The following is a 17,473-nucleotide window of genomic DNA, read 5'->3' on the forward strand; positions in this document are numbered from 1 at the left end:
ACCCACTTCCCCAGGAATCCACTGGCATACAGCTGGAGTTCACAATGGAGTGAACTCTGCACTGTTCGTTTCTTGGCTTTCTGCAAAGCTAACAGCCCATGAGACAGCTGAGGCTGCAGCCTGACCACCCTGGCAGCAGGCACTGACTACCTCAGCTCGGTGACTACCTGTGCCAGAGGAAACAGGAGGATTTCAGGAAGTTGGAGGAGAGAAAACAGCATGACTTCAGTTTGGGGGCGGTTTTCCAGGTAAGAGAGAAAGAAGAGGAGGAGTGCTTTCAACTACTTTGTCCATAGTTAATTTGACATTTAAACTCTTGTTTTGGCTTATTTATTTATAAAATGAGTTTTGTATGTGCAAGTGGACCCTCTGCTACCTTCCCCAAAGCAACAGATATGCTGTAGAATCCCAAACTTCAGAACTCACCGACCATATGTTTGAACCAAGTATCGGGGTCATTGGGAGGGAATGTCTGGAAGCCAGCTCATCCCGTGACTTCTACGGCTAGAAAAGACCTCAGAAGACAACATTCCTCGGACCCATCAAACTGATACTGAGGTATCCAATCTCAGTGGCCCCCTGGCCTCACAGAACAGAGTCCACACACTGAAAACCCTTGCCTGAGCACCTGACTGTCAGGAAGTTCCTAATTATGTCTAACCGACCTTGCAGAGCTAACATGGAGTGAGATATGACCCTGCATCAAACACTATCATAAGCCCTTCACAACATCCTCTCACCTGACCACAGGGTCGTTTTTACGATCCCGTTTTAGACGCGAGGAAGCTGAGGCACAGAGAGGTGAAGCAACTTGCCCAAGGCACGTGGTTACTAAATGCGAGTGTGGAATATGAACCGGGCGAGCAGTGTGGTCCACAGCTCTGGGTCTGAGCCATCACTCTGCACTGCCTCAGGATCCTTGCGCCAAGAAGGAAACAACAGGGATGCCCCAGCTGAGCACACCCTCTTGTGGATGAGGTGTTCACTTACGCGTGGGGCCCCCACTAGCCTTCCATGCCTGCAACTGGGGCTTTTTTGGGGCGGGGGTATAGTTTCAGTTTTGCAAGTTCTGGAAATTGGGTGTACAACAATGCGAACATACTTAACACTACTGAAATATATATTTAGAAATACCTAAGATGGTAAATTTTATGTTATGTGTATTTTACCATACTTCTTTCTTTTTTTTTTGGCCACGCCATGTGGTTTACGGTATCTTAGTTCCCCGACCAGGGATCAAACCCAGGCCTTGGCAGAGTGAAAGCGCACAGCCCTAACCACTGGACTGCCGGGGAAACCCCACAATTTTTTAAAAAGCTGTATCAGTCAAGTCGGTCTTAAAGTTCCAGTATCAGCCTGAGGACCAGCCTACCAGGTGGCCCCAGACCCCCTTCAGTTGAAAGTGGACATCAGGCATCCAATTGCCTGCAGCCTGGAAGTCCTCCCCTTTCTAAATGTTCCCTCTGTGGTGCTCTGTCACCCCTGCTCCTCTCACATCCAGTGAGGACTCAGACATGGACAGAGATGCAGGCGCAGGGAGTCTGGCCCTCATCTCCAACCCAGAGGCAAACGGAGGGAGCCGCCTCTCCTCCCCTCGGAACAAAGCCGTGGCTATGGGGAGGGGAGGGCCCATCCAGCCCTGACCTCAGAAGTCAGCCAGTTCTGCGAGGGCTGCCTCGGCGGGGTGTAGGAACTCCTTAACCCAGGCCCGCAAGTCACTGCCCTGATTCGAGCAGGCTGCCAGTGTGGAAGGTAGGCAGGCTCGCCTCCTAGAGTCTAAAGTCCAGAGATCTTAGTTGGCCCCGCCACCATCTACCTTCTTGTCCCGGGAGACTGTGACCCTCTCTCCCTGGCGCCCTCGTGCTCTTAAAGCCGTCTCCTCCGAAGGGGAGGCACGGCTCACCTATTTTCATTTTAAATGGCCAAAGACTTCTGGTCCAAGGCTTGTCAAACCCGGGGCCCTCTCAGGGAGCAGGGCCAGGTGGAGAACGACAAGGGCGCAGCAGACCTGTCACACGGCGCAGAGAAGTGAGGATGCGCACTCACGGCTGGGATTTCCTCAGACCCGGGCCGGCAACAGAGTTCCGCGCCGGCAGGTCCATCCGTCAGTTTCTCCAGGCGCCGCTGCAGGGGCTGGCTGTCCTGCTCCAGTAGGAGGCTCCAGAGGACCCCCGATTCCGTGAGAGATTCCATCCCGGTCCTCGAACTCCGACCCCCCCCCCCACCGTCCCCACAGGATGAACCAGTCAGTCTCGCCGGGGCTGGACGCAGAGAGGTGGCCTCTGGCTCCTCGGCAGCGGGTCTGTGTGACCCTCGCTGGCCCCCCTGGTGCCCCTAGAGCCCGGTTCCCGGCGCAGAGCCTCACGGGTGGGAGGGTGCGGTCAGCAAGGTTCTCAGGCGGCCTGGCCAGAGTCTCCAGGGGCTGGGCTCTGCCTCATCGCACTCAGCTCCCAGCGTGGCAGGTCTCCAGGCTGCGGGGGACCCAGATGGGACGTGAGGGGGCCCCTCCTCCGGGTCAGCGTGGACAGCCGCTCCGAGGGGCCAGCTGCGGCCAGGACGTGGAGGACGGGGCAGGTGCACAGGGCCGCCAGAGTCCCGCCCCACCGTTACTCACACACAGTAAGTACAGTGGCTCACGGCTGGTCTGAAACTCCAGGGAGGACAGACGCCCAACTCCCCAGCTCTGTCTGGCCCGTCCCGTAAGGCAGCCTGTTCAACGTGCAGTCGCTGCTCTGGGCGGGCGCTGGTCGCTGTGACTCACGGTCCTCACCCAGGCAGCGTGGCCACTGCTGGCTGGGGCACCAGGGCCTGCTCCCCCCCACACCCCCTTTCCTCCCAGACGCGCTCCTCTCGGCTGACCAGCAAACAACTTCTTTGTTAGAATCGCCCGTGGCAGGAGGGAGGGGGGGGAGGCAGGGCGGGTGGGCGGGCAGGGCCGGAGCCCTACACACGCTTCGAGTTACAGGATCTGGGTGATGGTACCGGCCAACGTCCTCCAGTAACCCCCGGCCTAGCCTGGCCTCCCCAGCAGATGTTTCCTGCAATGGAAAGTAGCTGGCCAAGGCTCTGCGTCGGGGAAGGGAGGGGAGGAGGTGCCAGGGGCACTGCTGTTGTGATGAAATCTGAAATGTGAGACCTGAACAGCCAGGGACTTCTTGGAGACACGCTCTCCCCTCACTGGCCCATCCATCCACCAACTCCCCCGTAGCAGCAGCAGCAACAGGAGACTTGGAAGTTTAACTCATCCTGTTTCAGATGTGCCGGTGGGGAGAAGCTGAGGCCAACAGCTCCCAGGTGTGTGGGCGGCATCGCCTTCCTTCCCAGGGACGCCGGGAGGGCACCCACTCAGCCTCTCAGACCTTGAGGGCCAAGGAACCATGCTAAGAGCAGAGAATCTGGGCCAGCTCCAAAGGAGACAGACAGGCTGCAAGGAAGCTGAGCCCTCTGGAGAGGAAAGAGAGCCAGGCCAATGAGGGCAAGAAGGGCTCTAGAAAGAGAAGCTGGGGCAGAGGTCAGACAGCACTGGGGCCGGGAAGATTGGATTCCCAGGAAATGTCAGACTCTGGAGACAAACGGGGCACCTCCCTCGCCCTCCCCAGTTCTGCCCGCCTTGCCAGGAGGGTCTCCAGGCTGCACAAGAGGGAGGACGTTGCCTTTGTCCTAGGAGTCTCAGCTACCGGTATTTGACGCAGTAATGCTCAAACTGTACCGTACTTAAAAATGATCTAACCATCGTATTAAAAGTATAGATTCCTGACTCCCAACACCCAAAATTGTGCTTCAGAGGAACCTGGGGTCTCCCAGTTAAGTCGTGTTGGAGGGAGAGCCTGAGTCCTCCCCAGAACTCCTGTTCGCGTCTCACTGTGCACACCTCGGACGCAGCCACCTCCTCCGCCCATCCATTGCGCAGGGTGATTCCTCTCTCAGACTACCATCTTCTCCAGGAAGAAGCTAACGCCCCCAACTATCTTCTCCAGCACCTGGTATGGTGGGTTTCAAGTCTCCGCTGCTCAGAAACTATTTAGCACATGAATGCATTCCTTCTGCGCCTCTTACACTGTCCCTATGTACACATCCACACACATCCCCGCTCCTCTAGGCACGGGCCCCTCAGCACCCAGTCCCTGCCAACACTCTCCAAGCCATATATCCGAGCTTCTCTCCGTCCTGCATCAGCCCCACCGTCAGGAGTGGGGGAGGAGAAGTCAGCAATTCCGTTTTCCAGGGTGACCGGAATGCTTCTCTCCTGGGCCTCAGCAGACCCCACGATCTAGGCAGTGCCAGGACCCAAGAGGGCTGAATCCTTACAGAAATTCCCTAGAAACACTTGAGTATTGCTGCGGCCAGATAAGGGGATGACTGTTTGGGGTCCGATGCAGTGAGTCAGGGGCAGGACACACTCAGAAAGATAAGCCCTGGAGATGAGTCTCAGTGCTCTCAGCCTTTGTCTCCTACGCCCCTCACTGGGCAGGGCAGCGGGCAACTTCCGGCCTGGGGAGAGGGAACTGGCCCCAGGCTAAACATTAACTCCAAGGCAAACACTGGGAGCTGGGACCAAGTGGTACCCCTCCCTAGATAGAGCAGCGGGAGGGAGAGGGTGGAGGAGTCCAGGAAAAAAACAGATGGATCTTGGTGACACATTGGCCTCACCTAGGAAGAAACCAATGGAGACCCTCAAAGGAGACGCTGGACTTTCAACCAGATCTGGGTAGGGAGGAGCCAGATGTGGGATAAGGGGCAGTGGAGACGGGGGAGGTGACCCAGCAAAGGAAGGAGAGAGGTGAGTGGGAGAGAGCGTACATAACAGAGAAAGGCGGAGCGGAGCGGGACAGGAAGTGGTCTCACCTGGAGACGGGGCCGCTCTGGAGACAGTTAAGATGGGGGCACGGGGGTCCATGGGTAAATAACAGAGGGAAGCTGGACGGAGGCAGAGGAAGCAGAGGCCGTCCCCGAAAACAAACAAACGAACAAAAAAAAAACGGGCGGCCAAGCTGTCCTCAGCGATGCCTTTCAGGGCTCTCTCCCACTTTCCTCATTGTCCCCCATCATTTGAATTTCATTCCTACAAAGCTTCGTCCTCTTGTTCAATAGTATGTCTGCCAGCCCTGCCTGGTCATTCCACAGGGCCGGCACCATCCCTCTTCCCCACTGGATGGCCAGCATTCCCAACGGGGACCAGCAGGCCACTTGGGCCCTAAAGTCTCAGGGCAGCCGCCAGCGTCTGGGCTCCCATCCTCTGACCTCAGAAACCTTCCTTTCCCTAGGTTGCCACGGAGATGACTGACCCTCCAGGAAAGAGGTGAGGCAGGTGAGGAAGCACCTTTGTCCACCTGGAGCACCGGGGAAAAGTCTTCTGTGACTTGCCTTCATCCAGGATGCGAGAGCCCGCTGCGTCCAGTGGGGCCATCTTTGGGGGGCAGATTGCAGCCCTCTGGCCCCTAACTCTCCCCTTGGTCCGCTGTTTCTGCTCATCCTTCCACCTGTGTATCCCCCAAGCTGGGGGCCTTGACTAATAAAACTGGGGTAGTCAAAGGGGGGTTCAGGGGCAGTAGATGTGATGATGCCTGGCAGGGACTCAGGCAGATGGCCCGGCCTTCAAACTCCACTCTTGACCTGAATATCCCTGGCTGGAGACCAGAGGCTCTTGCCTCAGTCCTTCCACGTGTCCCTGGGGTCCAGCCACCTCCCTCCGTGGAACCCACGCTTTATAAAGGCCAAGATGGTTTGTCATCATGGTGACAGTTCCTCCCTGGCTAAATAGGTAAAAGTAAAATGCAGAAGAGAGGCAGGTGGAGGGGGAGGCTGGGGAGGGACAGGGCGGGGTTGGGGGGGCTTCCTCTCACATCAGAGCTAGGCCACTCCAGTGGGCCTGAGATGTTCTCGCAACAGTCGGCAAGCACGTGCTGACCCTCCCTGTCCTGAATCCGGCCAGGCATTTCTAACTGTCCCTAGGGCTGGGGAGACAGAGCCTTTGCTTATCGGAAGGATGCCCAGTGCCAGCGATGGAGCCTCAGGCAGCAGCATAGCTGGAGAGCCACCAGCGGATCAGAGAGGGCTGTCGCAGAGCTGAGAAGGAGACACGGGGTAGCCTTCCTGATGGTCAAAGTCCAGCCCCCTAGGCCAACGCAGTGGTGAGGTAGGAGGACCGAGCAGATCGAGGGAAAACAGAGAACCAGGTCACAGCAACAGGGGCAGGGCAAGGGCCTCCTGAGAAACCAGGAATGGACTGGGGGGGGCAGTGCTAGGGAGCGCGGGCGATGAACTGAAGTTTCCTGATGGGGCCTCTGCGCACGAGCGCTGACACACACACACACACACACACACACAGCATACCGCAGGAGCGCAGGCCCCCGAGGACGGGGGTACCACACACCCGTGGGCATGGACTCAGGTGGTTCTGAGCTCAGGCAGGGAAACTCCCAGGACCTGGCTTCCCAGTGGAGTCAGGGCATCCAGCCTAGGGCCACAGCCACGCTCAGGCGGCGCCCACGGAGAAGCGCACTGGTACCATCAGAGTGGGCGTCCACGGGGGTGCCACTGTGTGAACACACAGCATCATGCTTCCTCCACGGACACCCAGGGGTGGACCAGCCCAGAGCTGGGGCACCAGCCTCAGGACGAGAGCAGGGTTTTACTTGGAAGAGGGGGGTCCCGGTGCTGCTTGAAGCCGGCCTCTCTAGAGCTCTACCCATTGTGGCAGCTGATGACCCTCCGGACGTGAAAACACGTAAAGAAAAAATGCCGAGATGCACTAGACACAGCCCCTGACATCTGTGGCTCAGGCCGGCTGGAGACCCCTGTGCCTCGCAGCTTCCCTCCCATCTGCTCAGCTTCTGCCGCTGCCTCCCAAGGCCCACCCGCCATTTCTCTCTCCCTCCCCGACGCTGGTCCATTCTGCTCCCTGTTCCGCCCACAAGTCACGATGTCCACAGTGGAAGTCCGGCAGGACCAGGAAGAAGGCAGCATCCCGGGGCCGGGTGGCAGACACAAGGGGCCACGTGTGCCTGGCAACCCTGAATCGGGGAGCAGGGGAAGCAGGAGGGCAGCAGGAACACACTTGTGGATGGGCCCCATGTCTGGTATGGCTGAGCTCCCAGAAGGAGCCCCAGTGTGAGAGCAGGAGGCCGGGAGGGGATCTCTGAACGCTGCTCAGCAGAGCCCCTTGTGCACTTGGCCTCTGTGAGTTAATGATTTGTGCTGGGTGGAGAGTCAGTGTCTCTGGAATCCATCTGGGGTGAGGGGTGGAGGGTGAAGGGAGACAGCCTAGGATTAATGGAGGGTGAGGGCAGGAAAGGCCTGGGAACCGGGTGGGTTCTGGAGGACGACTGTATAAGGAGATTTACGGAGCGAGTGAGGGCGGGCTGTTCCAGCACGTCTCCGCTGCAGGTGGAATCCACCAGGAAGCAGCGCTCGGCCATGCCGGGCTCCTCTGTCTGTCACTTATCTGCCATCAGAACGCCTGGCCTCTGGCCCCATGTGGCAGCTGGCCTACCACCACCGTCCAGCCAAGCGGCAGCATCTATTTCTAGCCTGTTGCTCTGCTGAGGGCTCAGACGCCAGTTCTCCTCTGTGGGGCTGAGGGAGAAATTAGGAGTGAAAGGAGGGGAAAAGTGGGGTGGGGGCGGGGGGGAGTAAACCTGCTAGAACCAGAGAGGGAGAGAAAGCCAGCCCGGAGAAGGAAAGTTAGAAAGGAGAGCAGCAAACGGAGGTGGAGAAAAGAAAACGGGGGAGTCAGCGAGGAAAGGGTAGGCAAGGATTCAAGGGAAGGAAACGTGAGACGGAACAGAAAAGCTTGCTGGAAAGAGGAAAGGAGAGAAAGGAGTAGATAAGAGGGAGAGGGTGGAGACGGGCAGCAAGGCTGAGGACCTGCCCGTCCAAATCTGGTCGATTTAATTGTCCCCTGGGTCTGCAGCCACGTGTTCCCTGTTCCCCTTTGAGGCACTGATTTTACAGTACCCCTCGGGAGCGTGGAAGATTTCGTGACGGAAAGGATGCTGGAGGCCCCACCCACTCCCAGGAAAGCATTCTCCATCCCCTCTACGTCCTCCCACACAGGAGCTCCTCTCCCCTCCAGGATGTCAGCTCTAAGCCACGGGGAGGCCACAAGCCCAGGTGAAGACCACTGTGGGTCCGAGGGGGGCTGAGGGGCTGAAGTCCGGCTTCTCCCACCCACAGGCCACCTAAGCCCTCAACTCCCCTCCTGCCAGCACAGCCCACCAACCTCTGCCTTGCCTGTGCTGGGTGAGGCTAAGGCTGGGATCCATCAACCCTACTTCTGCTTGGTCCCCTGAGCAGCAGGAGGTGGGAAGCCACGGGGCTGATGGACATGTGCTTGACTGTGGGGAACCGCTGAGCCCTGTGGGAAAGCACCCTCCACACAGCGATTCCGGCCCAAGTCCCTGCGTTAAACCCAAGCCCCTCCCCCCTCCTCCTGCCGCTCCCCCTCGCCAGAGCGTCCTCAACGCCCGTCTCCCAGGCGCCCGCTCCGGCACCTTCTCCAAGTCCATGCGACCTGCTGCAGCAGGGCCTGGTGTTAGGGGAGCGGGGAGGATGCGTCCACGTGACCATCAGGGTCAAGCACAGGCAACAGCAAGCTCAGGGATGAAAGACAGTGACCTGAGACCGGGCCACGGCTGCCCGCCCATCCACCGTGCAGCCGCAGAGGCCGGCGCACGACCGGGCAGGCCGCTGAGACTTCAGCCAGCTGCTCTTCACGGGAAAAGTTCAAAACCCTGTGGCCCCGGCTCTGTGACCCAGAGGATGTGGCCTCTGCAGGGACCACTTACTCCACGACTGGCTTCCGCGTAGGAGCGCCTGGCTGGACACCGCAGGGACGACCCCAGAGCCGGGGATGTGTTCTGGGAGGAGTGTGCCCGTGGGGCTACTGGGGGGACCCAGGGACAGAAGTCACATTCCGTTACATGAGACACAGCCTCGCTACAAACGGGCAACTTGTCTGACTGCTTTTCCCCCAAAATGTCTCAGTTAAGGGGAGGAAACCTCGGCCCTAAGTTTAGGCCCCAGGACTGTCCCGTCCCAGAGTTCTGTCTGGCCTTGGAATGCCTCCCAGCCCGGTCTCCTCCGTCAGGGCTGGAGGGCCCTTGTCGGGGATTCTAGCGGGGGGGATGAGGCAACCCATCCCTGCTTGGTCTCCGGGAATCGAACCCTCCCTCACCAGCAGTCCTGTCCTGCTACAGAAGAGAATCACGGTGTCTGGTTTTTGAGGGAGGGGGTCTGGTCAGGGGAAAAGCCCACCTTGCTAGGCCCCTAAGTTTGCCCGAGCCCACAGGGAAGCCACGCTGCGCCCCCCATGCCTCCATCCCCCGAGCACGGCCACCCCCCACCCGCCTTGCACGAAGCCAACAAGCAGAGAAAAGGGATACTTACGTTATACCAGCTCTGGCTTTTCTGAAAAAACAAAGTAAGAGAAGCAACGTTAGTCAGCGAGACACGGCGGGAACGGCCAGCGCATTCCTGGCTCCAGAGGGAAGGTTACACAGACAGCAGAGGGCGGGCGGGGAGGAGGAACCCCAAGGCAGCTGAAGGCTCCCCGTGTTGTTGCTCGGGGTGGGGGTCCTCCTTTCTCAAGACAGCTCCCGAAAGGAGGCCCAGGGAGCGGTCCATGCTGGAAGCCCCCGCGGCTGGGATGGCAGGCAGCGCAGCACCAGCTAGAGCTCGGCCGGAAGGGAGCAGGCCCCATCACAAGGTTCTTCTGATGGGGGCGAGGGATGCACTGCAGGCATCCGAGACCCAGTCCCCAATGGGCCCTGATCAGAAGCAAAGTACCCACGGAGACCAACACAGCCGTCCCCCCAAGTCGGCCCCCCTGCAAGGCAGGGTGGGACCCTCTGGTGTCTGGGAGTCAAGGGACTGCCTAGAAACTTCCCTCCAACTCAGTAAATTCCTCCTTCTGCCCAACTGGCTGATCACGTAAGTGACAGTGGCCAAGGAGTGGTTGGGGGCTGTGTGTTGGGGGGAAGGCTGAAGCACATAATTGCTAAAGGTCCTTCCCGACTTCATGGGGTTAAAATTCAATACCAACAAACCCTGGTCCGTCCCGACTCCAGAATTCAGGTGCTCTCCATTCCCAGCCCTGAGCAAAGGTAACAAAGTTTTTTAGGGAAAGAGGAGGGATGGCTAAGAGGAAGGATGGCCTAGTCTATCTCCCATCTCACTGGCCAGGAGTCCTTTATACATACACATCCCACTTGGAAGACAGACAGAAAGACAAGCAGATAGAGACAGACAGACACACACACGCACTCGCACACGCACACGCACACCCCTGCCCCATCCCTTCAGGTTTAGATTGGGTAGACTGGGGCTGGGGTATTTTCAGTTTTAAAATGCTTGCCAAAGGTGTATAATTCAGGAGGAGAATCACTGGGTAGAAGGAAGCTTTGCCTATGGGTCCACACATCTTAACTACAGGCACACCTCGTTTTACTATGCTTCATAGATATTGCATTTTTTACAAACCGAAAGTTTGTGGCAATAGGGTGTCAAGCAAGTCTATTGACACCATTTTCCCAAGAGCGTCCATTATTTTTCACTTAATTTAAAATTGTATTTTTAATGATAATTTAAGTGTATACTGCCTTTTTTAGACATAATGCTATTGTATACTCGACAGACTACAGCACAGTGTGAACATAACCTTCACATGCTCTGGGAAATCAAAATATCCACGTGACTTGCTTTACTGTAACGTCTGCTTCGCTGTGGTGGCCTGGAACCCAACGGCAGGCTCTCCGAGCTACGGCTGCATACGCAGAGGTGTGGATCGTGGGCACCCTTGGCAACCTTTATCCCACCCACCTGGTCTTACAGGGTCCCTACTCCTAAGGGAAGAAGGCAGGCGTGCTCTCAGGAGGTCTGCTGTGCGGTGTCTGGAGAGGGTGAGGGTGACTGCAGTGGCGAAGGCCTGGGCGTGCGAGCGCCCCCCTCGCTGGCTCTCCCATCCGGAAGAACCTTCACTCTGAAGAGGAAGCGTGTCAGCAGACGAAGGACAGGCGTGGGTGGTGCTGCCTCTGAGTGGCTTTGTTGCAACCTCACACCCTATCTCACTGGCCAGGGGGCAGGTGGCAAGGCAGGTGCTCAGTCCTCCTCTGCAAGATGCTCTCCTTGGTCGTTTCCCAACAAAGGCTGTCACCACGGCCCCACCCGGAAGTCACATATTCCCACCACAGCCTCATCTTCTCCTCCAATCCAGAGGGCCTAGCAGGTAAGGGGCCAAATCCAAATATTCAAAGCCAACTATCCCACCACTGAGGGAGAATGGGAATCGTGGACTGAAAGTTAGCCTCTAGTCATTCTGGAGGAGCGTGGATGGGGCAAGGAGGCTGCAGCGGACTCTACCCTGCGCCTCAGAGCATCTTAATTCTTGGGTCCTCATTCTGAGATCACAGGGCACGAGGCTGTACAGGTATCCATGAAAACACCTCTCTCAGTAGTGGAAAAGCACGCTCTAGAAGCTGCCGGCCTCAAGCACCCGCAGTTCGCCTGCGTGTCATCAAACCAAAGCCAGGTCATCAGACACCTGCTTCACGGCTGAGAAGACTCTCTGTACCCGCCCCCAGTTGCTCGCCTCACCGTCCTGGCCTCCACGTGAGACCCTTGGAGGAAAGGGGGCAGCAGGAATTTGATCCTTTACTTAGGCTCCCCTTCCTAACTCGAGTGAATGGAAGAAGGAGAGTTTCGTGCACTGCCGCACAGATGCACGGCCCTTCTGGATCTGTCTGGAAAAAGAGCTTCAGAGTGACAAAGAGCCTGCATCAGGGAACCTGGGCCCACCTCTGACTAGCTGTGTGATACCTCTGTGTGGGTTACTTGCTTGTGTAAATACGTGTTCACAAGTACTGCAATGTCAGACACACAGAGCGAGGACTTCTGTCCCTCAGCCTGAGACTCTGCCCCGATCCAGCGTTCTGTGGGCAGCTTGTTACCCATCACCACTGAGGGTGTCCAGCCCTCCGGCCAAATCCACGGCAGCCCCTGGGAACAGCCATGTGGGTGTGAGTCTCCCTGAACTCAGTTTGATCTCCGTGGCTCCGCTTTCCAGGACTGAGTCCTGGAGGAGCTGCTGGACCGGAAGGGCCCAGCTCACGGGGCAGGGAGGCCAAGGAGCGGTGGCCCCGGAGGGTGAGAGGGGTGTCCAGTGGCACTCGTGAAGTCTCTGTCCTGGTGGGTTCTCGAAAATGTCCTCCTGTGCAGAGAGGGCCAGAGGCAAGGGAAGAACAGAACGAGGGAGTGGGGCGAGGGCTTTCTGACAGGTGATAAGTGGATTTGGGCAAAGCGGGAGGACGGAGTCAGGAAAACCGCCCAAAGGCAGAGCTGCTGGGACAGGGCTGAGCTGAGCAGGTTTCTAAACTCCTCGCCGAGGTCTGAGGAGCAAGCACCTATGGGACTCCAAGGCCCCTGGAAAGAGACAAGTTCCTTACACATCCCCCCAATGCAAAGGCCCGGGAGTCTGGAAGATGGGATGTGGGCAGAGGAGGGATGGAGGAGCTAGTTAGAGGAGTTGGGGGGAAAGAACAATTTCTTACTTTGATCAGGTTAAGTCTGTCATACTGGAAAGGAAACCACAAAAATTAGGATTGAACAACAGGGAGAGAGTCAAAGGTGAAAAGGCGTGCCAGAGCCACAGAGCCCACGACACCGTACACCCAGCGCGGGGAGGCACAACGCGGGGGCCAAGCAAGGACCTGCCTGGGCTCCCGGCACCGCAGCGCCCGGTTCCAGAGCTGGCGGAGCAGGAAACGGCTGCGGGCTCCCCCTGGCGGCCATAAGCCAGCACTACAGAGCGGAAGCTAGGCGGTGGCACAAACTAAGGGGTCCTGGAATAGACCTGGGCCTTGACGTCTAGCCTAGGGCTCTCGGCAGGGCTGGCCGGGGTTAGGGCCCGCCTCAGCAGGACAGCTGCAGAGTCACAGGAGCGGGGCCTCACCAGCTACCTCGTCCAACCCCAGTGGACTAACACACGAGGAAATGGGGGCGCAAGAGAAGGGCAGGCAGACACTGTGAGCGAGGCCTGGCTTCAGGGAGAAGTGGCGGCACTCTCCAGCCGGCCTGAAAAATATGAGGTCACCTCCTCTAGCGCACAGGATGCAGGGAGCAAGGTGGCCTGGCTGTGAGAACAGTGGCAGTAGCTCTGGCCACCAGACCCCTCGCTGCGGTTGCATTCGGTCAACCTGAGAAAAGGCTCTACCGGGGGAGGGGTATCCCCACCACAAGACTCCCCTCCCTCTGCTCACCTCACCCCTGCAGCTCTCCCTCGCTCCCTGCTCCGGACCCTGACCGCGCAGAGCCTAATTCCTACACTGGTCCTCGTGTGTCTTCTCTGTCCCGCACGCACACTTCCCAGACCAACCACGGCTGCCACCACGTCCGCCTGGGGTGGCAGGCCGCCCTCCCCGCCACAAGTCAGTCCTTGTTAACTGCTGTGCTGTCGGTCGGTGACGATGGTCACGGCTGGGGAGAGGATGGGACCTCAGTCTGTGGCTGATGGGTTCAGGCACCGCCTCACCCAAGCTCTTCGTGGGGAAAGAAAACTTGGACCCCGCCAGTCACCTCCCTCTTCAGCTCCTTAGCAAAGGGGCTGAGGTGCACTCTGGGCTCACGCTCAGCTCTTGGTCTCTTCCTGATGCCTCGTTCTGCCCCTCCACAATCCCACTGGGAGTTCCAGCCTGGTTCCGTGCACCCGCTCCCCGCCTCCGACGTGAGCTCTCCCGCCTCCGACTTCATCCGAGCATCCCAACTGCTCGTGTGGTTCTGAAGGTCAGGTTAGGTTTGTGGATAATCTGGACACAAATAATCAGGATAATCTGTGTTTCTTATCTCCCTTCCCAGACTAGACGCTGCCTGGGGGTGGGAACCTGGTCTTCATACTCCTTTCTTAAGGAAGACCTACCATTTAGGGTTTTTTAAAAATCCTCACCATTGGCTACTCCCCTCAACCCATCACCTGACCAAAAGAGGCGCTCCGTTAAGTGCTGACTTCCGTGCTGTAGACCATAGATAAGTATTGCTCTGCTCACTGAGGGCCTTGCTAGGCACAGGGGTAAGAGTGTAAGGAAGCTTAGGGCTTGACCTTAGGATGGAAAAGTGCGTAAACACTGTGGGCAGAGGCAGAGACATGGAATAACTGGATGCCCTGTCCCGCCGCATCTGCCCTCTCCCCAGCCAGAGGCATGAGGGGCTCAGGAGGGGCTGACGGAGGTCATCTCCAAACCCCGTCCCCAAAAGGCCTGCACCTGCCGAGCCCCCCGAACCCACAGGGGACTCCTGGGGGCCTCCTCGGGGCAGGCAGAGCTCCTCCTGCCCTGCCCACAGCCAGCAGCTGGTGGTTTAAAATCCTCAGAGCTAAGATGAGTTTTTAGCCTGAAGGTCACAGACTGTAGGATTAGCCCTGTAGCCACTCGCTCATCCCTCAGTAACCAGAACAGCTGTTGAACCCTGCTCCTCCCCAACACCCTTACAGAGGCTTGAGACTATGATTAAGTCACCCCCCAGCTCTCTCTTCTTCAGGCTGTAGCCACCCCCTCCTCCCGTGGGTATCATTTCCTGAGCCCCGCTACTGTTGTAAAACACCTATTATTCACCCTCCATTCCCTCCAAGTTCTCCTCAGGCCTCTGAAATCCTGGGGTCCTGGGCAGACGCTGGCACGGGCTCCCTGACCTGGTTGCATCTGTGCAGGGCCTGAGCAGGGACAGCTCTCAATGTCCACGACCTCCCGGGGCTGATGCCACGCCCTGTGAGAGAAGACTTCTCCTCTGATCACCAGCCAGGAGCCTAAGAACACCACGAGCCCCAGGCTGGATGGCGGGTGGAAGCATTAAGGGGCGCTCAGGCTGAGCAGCTCTCAGCGGGCAAGCGGAGGGAAGGAGCGGGCCAGGGCGAGCTCCTGGGGTCGCTCTACTGCACCAGGGAACTCGTGTAAGGGAATTTGTGACCCTCAATCAGTTCGCCTGGGGAATCAGGAATCGCCCACCAGAGCAGGTACAAGGGGGTATCAGGACCTGCAGCCCCACCAGATCACGGGGGGGGGGGGGCGGGGGGGCTCCCTTCCCCAAAGGAATGAGACTAAGCCCTGGCAGGACTCTGCTTCTAGATGGTTCCAGGAAAGTAGGGAACAGACGCCCAGCCGAGGCAGTGTTTGGGGCGCAGGCAGAGACACGGGGGTGGGGGGCGGGTCTGGTCTCCGACTCCGGGTGCAGTGGGAATGGTCCGCTCAGTGACCTCAGCCAGCCTGCCAGGGGCAGTGGGGCCGGCCCTTCTGGGAAAGGGGCCAAGCGAGACGCATGGGCCAAGATGGGCGAGGGAAGAGGGAGGGGTGCGGAGCACTACAGACAGTCCAACACCGGAGGGGAGACCGAAGACAGAGACAAAAGATGGCTTACTTTTGAGAGGCGCTTGTGAGACTAAGACCATGCATGCAAAGAAGGTATTTGGGAGATGGGGGGGGGGGGGGGAAGAAGAGGAAGAACAAGAAATCAAACGACAAATTCAGGTGGGAAGCCAGCTCCCGAGCCTCCCGGGGTCCCTCCCCTTCCCAGGGCCTGTGAGTCCAGCAGGTAAGAGAAGCTCTTAAAGGAGCATCTAGGCAAAGACATCTCCTGCTTCCCAAAGGACTAAGGGGGTGGGGGAGAAGAAAGTCTCTGGGAACCATAAGTGGCCAGGTACCCAAGGCTTACTTTATGCCCCTCCTTAGGCAAAGGCCCGGGGCTCAGGTGGCAACTCTGACACACTTGGGAGGGATGGAGAGCCCTGTCACCGTCCTCTTGGCCAGTTGAGTACCAAGTAGGTTATTACCAAAGGTCAGGCAGGGTGACGGCCAGGGCGGAGGTTAAAACGGCATTCCGCAACCTTCCCTGAGGACTCCCTTCCTGGCACTACAGTTGTCCCAAATAAAGTTCCCTTCCACCCCAAATTTGGAAAAGGTAGCAGGGCTAAACAGATGACCCCTCCTGACCCCCAGAGCACCTCTCCACCAAGTCTCAAGGCCCGTGAGGCTCCCTAGCCCCTAAAGAGAGATAACGGTCATTGCGGAGTCATTTTTCCAGCTCCCGGGGCGCTCTCGGAGTGCTTAGCTGAGACGATACAATTTAACTAGGGTCTCTCTCCCCTGCCGGCCCCGCCTCGCCTCACTGAATCAAGGCTATCTCTGGGACACTAGGGGTCGGTCAATCACGTCAGGTCCCTGGATGACGGGGTTCTCTGCTTCACTGTCCCCCCAATGCCAGCTTCCCTGCAGCCAGCCAATGAACAAGGACAGAGTCCCCGGTGGGGTCTGGCTCACCTTGGAGTTCTTGCCACCACTGCGGCCGGACTGCGAGGGGCAGCTGCGCTGCACGCCCTGCTCCGGCGTGGATGGGGACTTGTCCGAGGAGTGGTCTGAGCCCTTCTCCACCATGCTGTCTCCGTCCGGGTTCTGAGGGGGTGGCGAGCGAGACCGCTTCCGGAGGATGGGGGAGCAGGCCGGCGTGCTGCGGTTGGAGTTACTGGCAGTGCTGCAGGGGCAGACAGAGAGAGGGGGCGGGGTGGAGAGGGAGGGGGAGGAAAGACAAGCAGTCAGTGACTGAAGGCCAAAGACGGGTCCCAACGAGCCAGCTCAGGGAGCCAGGGTTCGGGGCTGGGGAGAAATAGGGAGCAAAGGGCCCAGCTATGGACTTGCTGCACCATAATACTGCTGCTGGCCAGGAGGGGGCGGTGGTGTCCACGTGAAATGGAAATAGCAATAGGAAGGGGTAAGTAGGGCAATTAGACATGGAGAGATTCGTTCACCCAGCCATCCATCCGACCATCTGTCTGTCCATCCATCCATCAGATACTGTCAGGACACCCCCGCCCCCCCATTATATGCCAAGAACTGTCTAGGGAACACGGAATTTAAGATCTGAAAGGCTCATCAGAGGTGATATCAGTACTATCAGCTCATTTTATACATGCTGCAAAATCCAGTTTCTGCATTTGGTTTTGGAGATATTTGCCCATAAAAATAACAAAAATAATCCCACTTTCCAAAGCATTCACAACATATTATTTCACTGGGTCCTTAAATCATTCCATCAAGGTAGTAATGACGAGTGCCATAAGACCAGCGCGTGGCAGAGAGAATCAAGCGTCCTCTGATCACAGAGGGCTTGGAATTCACTTGCAAAAGGTACCTCGTACATCCCACCGTACCAAATCCCCTCACGTCAAGGCTTATAAAACTGTGTAAATATTTAGCTTGTGTTCTTAATGGACTAGAGGAGATGAAGAAAGGAAGAGGAGAGGAAAATTAAGTGCAGTTAAGTTCTAACAGGTGTTTGCTTTGCTCTGAGAGAATGGAGGAAGGAAAGAGACGGGGGAAGGAAAGGTTATGGAGGAAAGAGACGGGAAACAGGAAGGAAAGTCCACGTGAGACTGGAAAGCCAAAGCAGCATGCGGGGAGGGGGTGAAAAGCCCAAGGCCTGGCACAGGGCAGTCAGG

The 17,473-nt window shown here is 57.8% G+C and overlaps 1 protein-coding gene across 2 annotated transcripts in view; it reads right to left on the minus strand.

Moving 5' to 3' along the window:
* The window catches only part of GRAMD1B (GRAM domain containing 1B), a 176,505-nt gene that overhangs the window by 30,496 nt on the left and 128,536 nt on the right, over positions 1-17,473 (minus strand). The window contains exons 3-4 of one of the 2 annotated variants that reach the window (XM_033861880.2): positions 16,299-16,509; positions 9,388-9,408 (exon numbers count right to left, since the gene is read on the minus strand). In XM_033861880.2, coding sequence (XP_033717771.1) covers positions 9,388-9,408; positions 16,299-16,509 — 232 coding nt within the window. The remainder of the gene's footprint in view (positions 1-9,387; positions 9,409-16,298; positions 16,510-17,473) is intronic. The other variant, XM_033861881.2, reaches the window with a different exon arrangement.

Source organism: Tursiops truncatus, chromosome 8 (genome assembly GCF_011762595.2).
Source record: "Tursiops truncatus isolate mTurTru1 chromosome 8, mTurTru1.mat.Y, whole genome shotgun sequence".
Classification (NCBI taxonomy): domain Eukaryota; kingdom Metazoa; phylum Chordata; class Mammalia; order Artiodactyla; family Delphinidae; genus Tursiops; species Tursiops truncatus.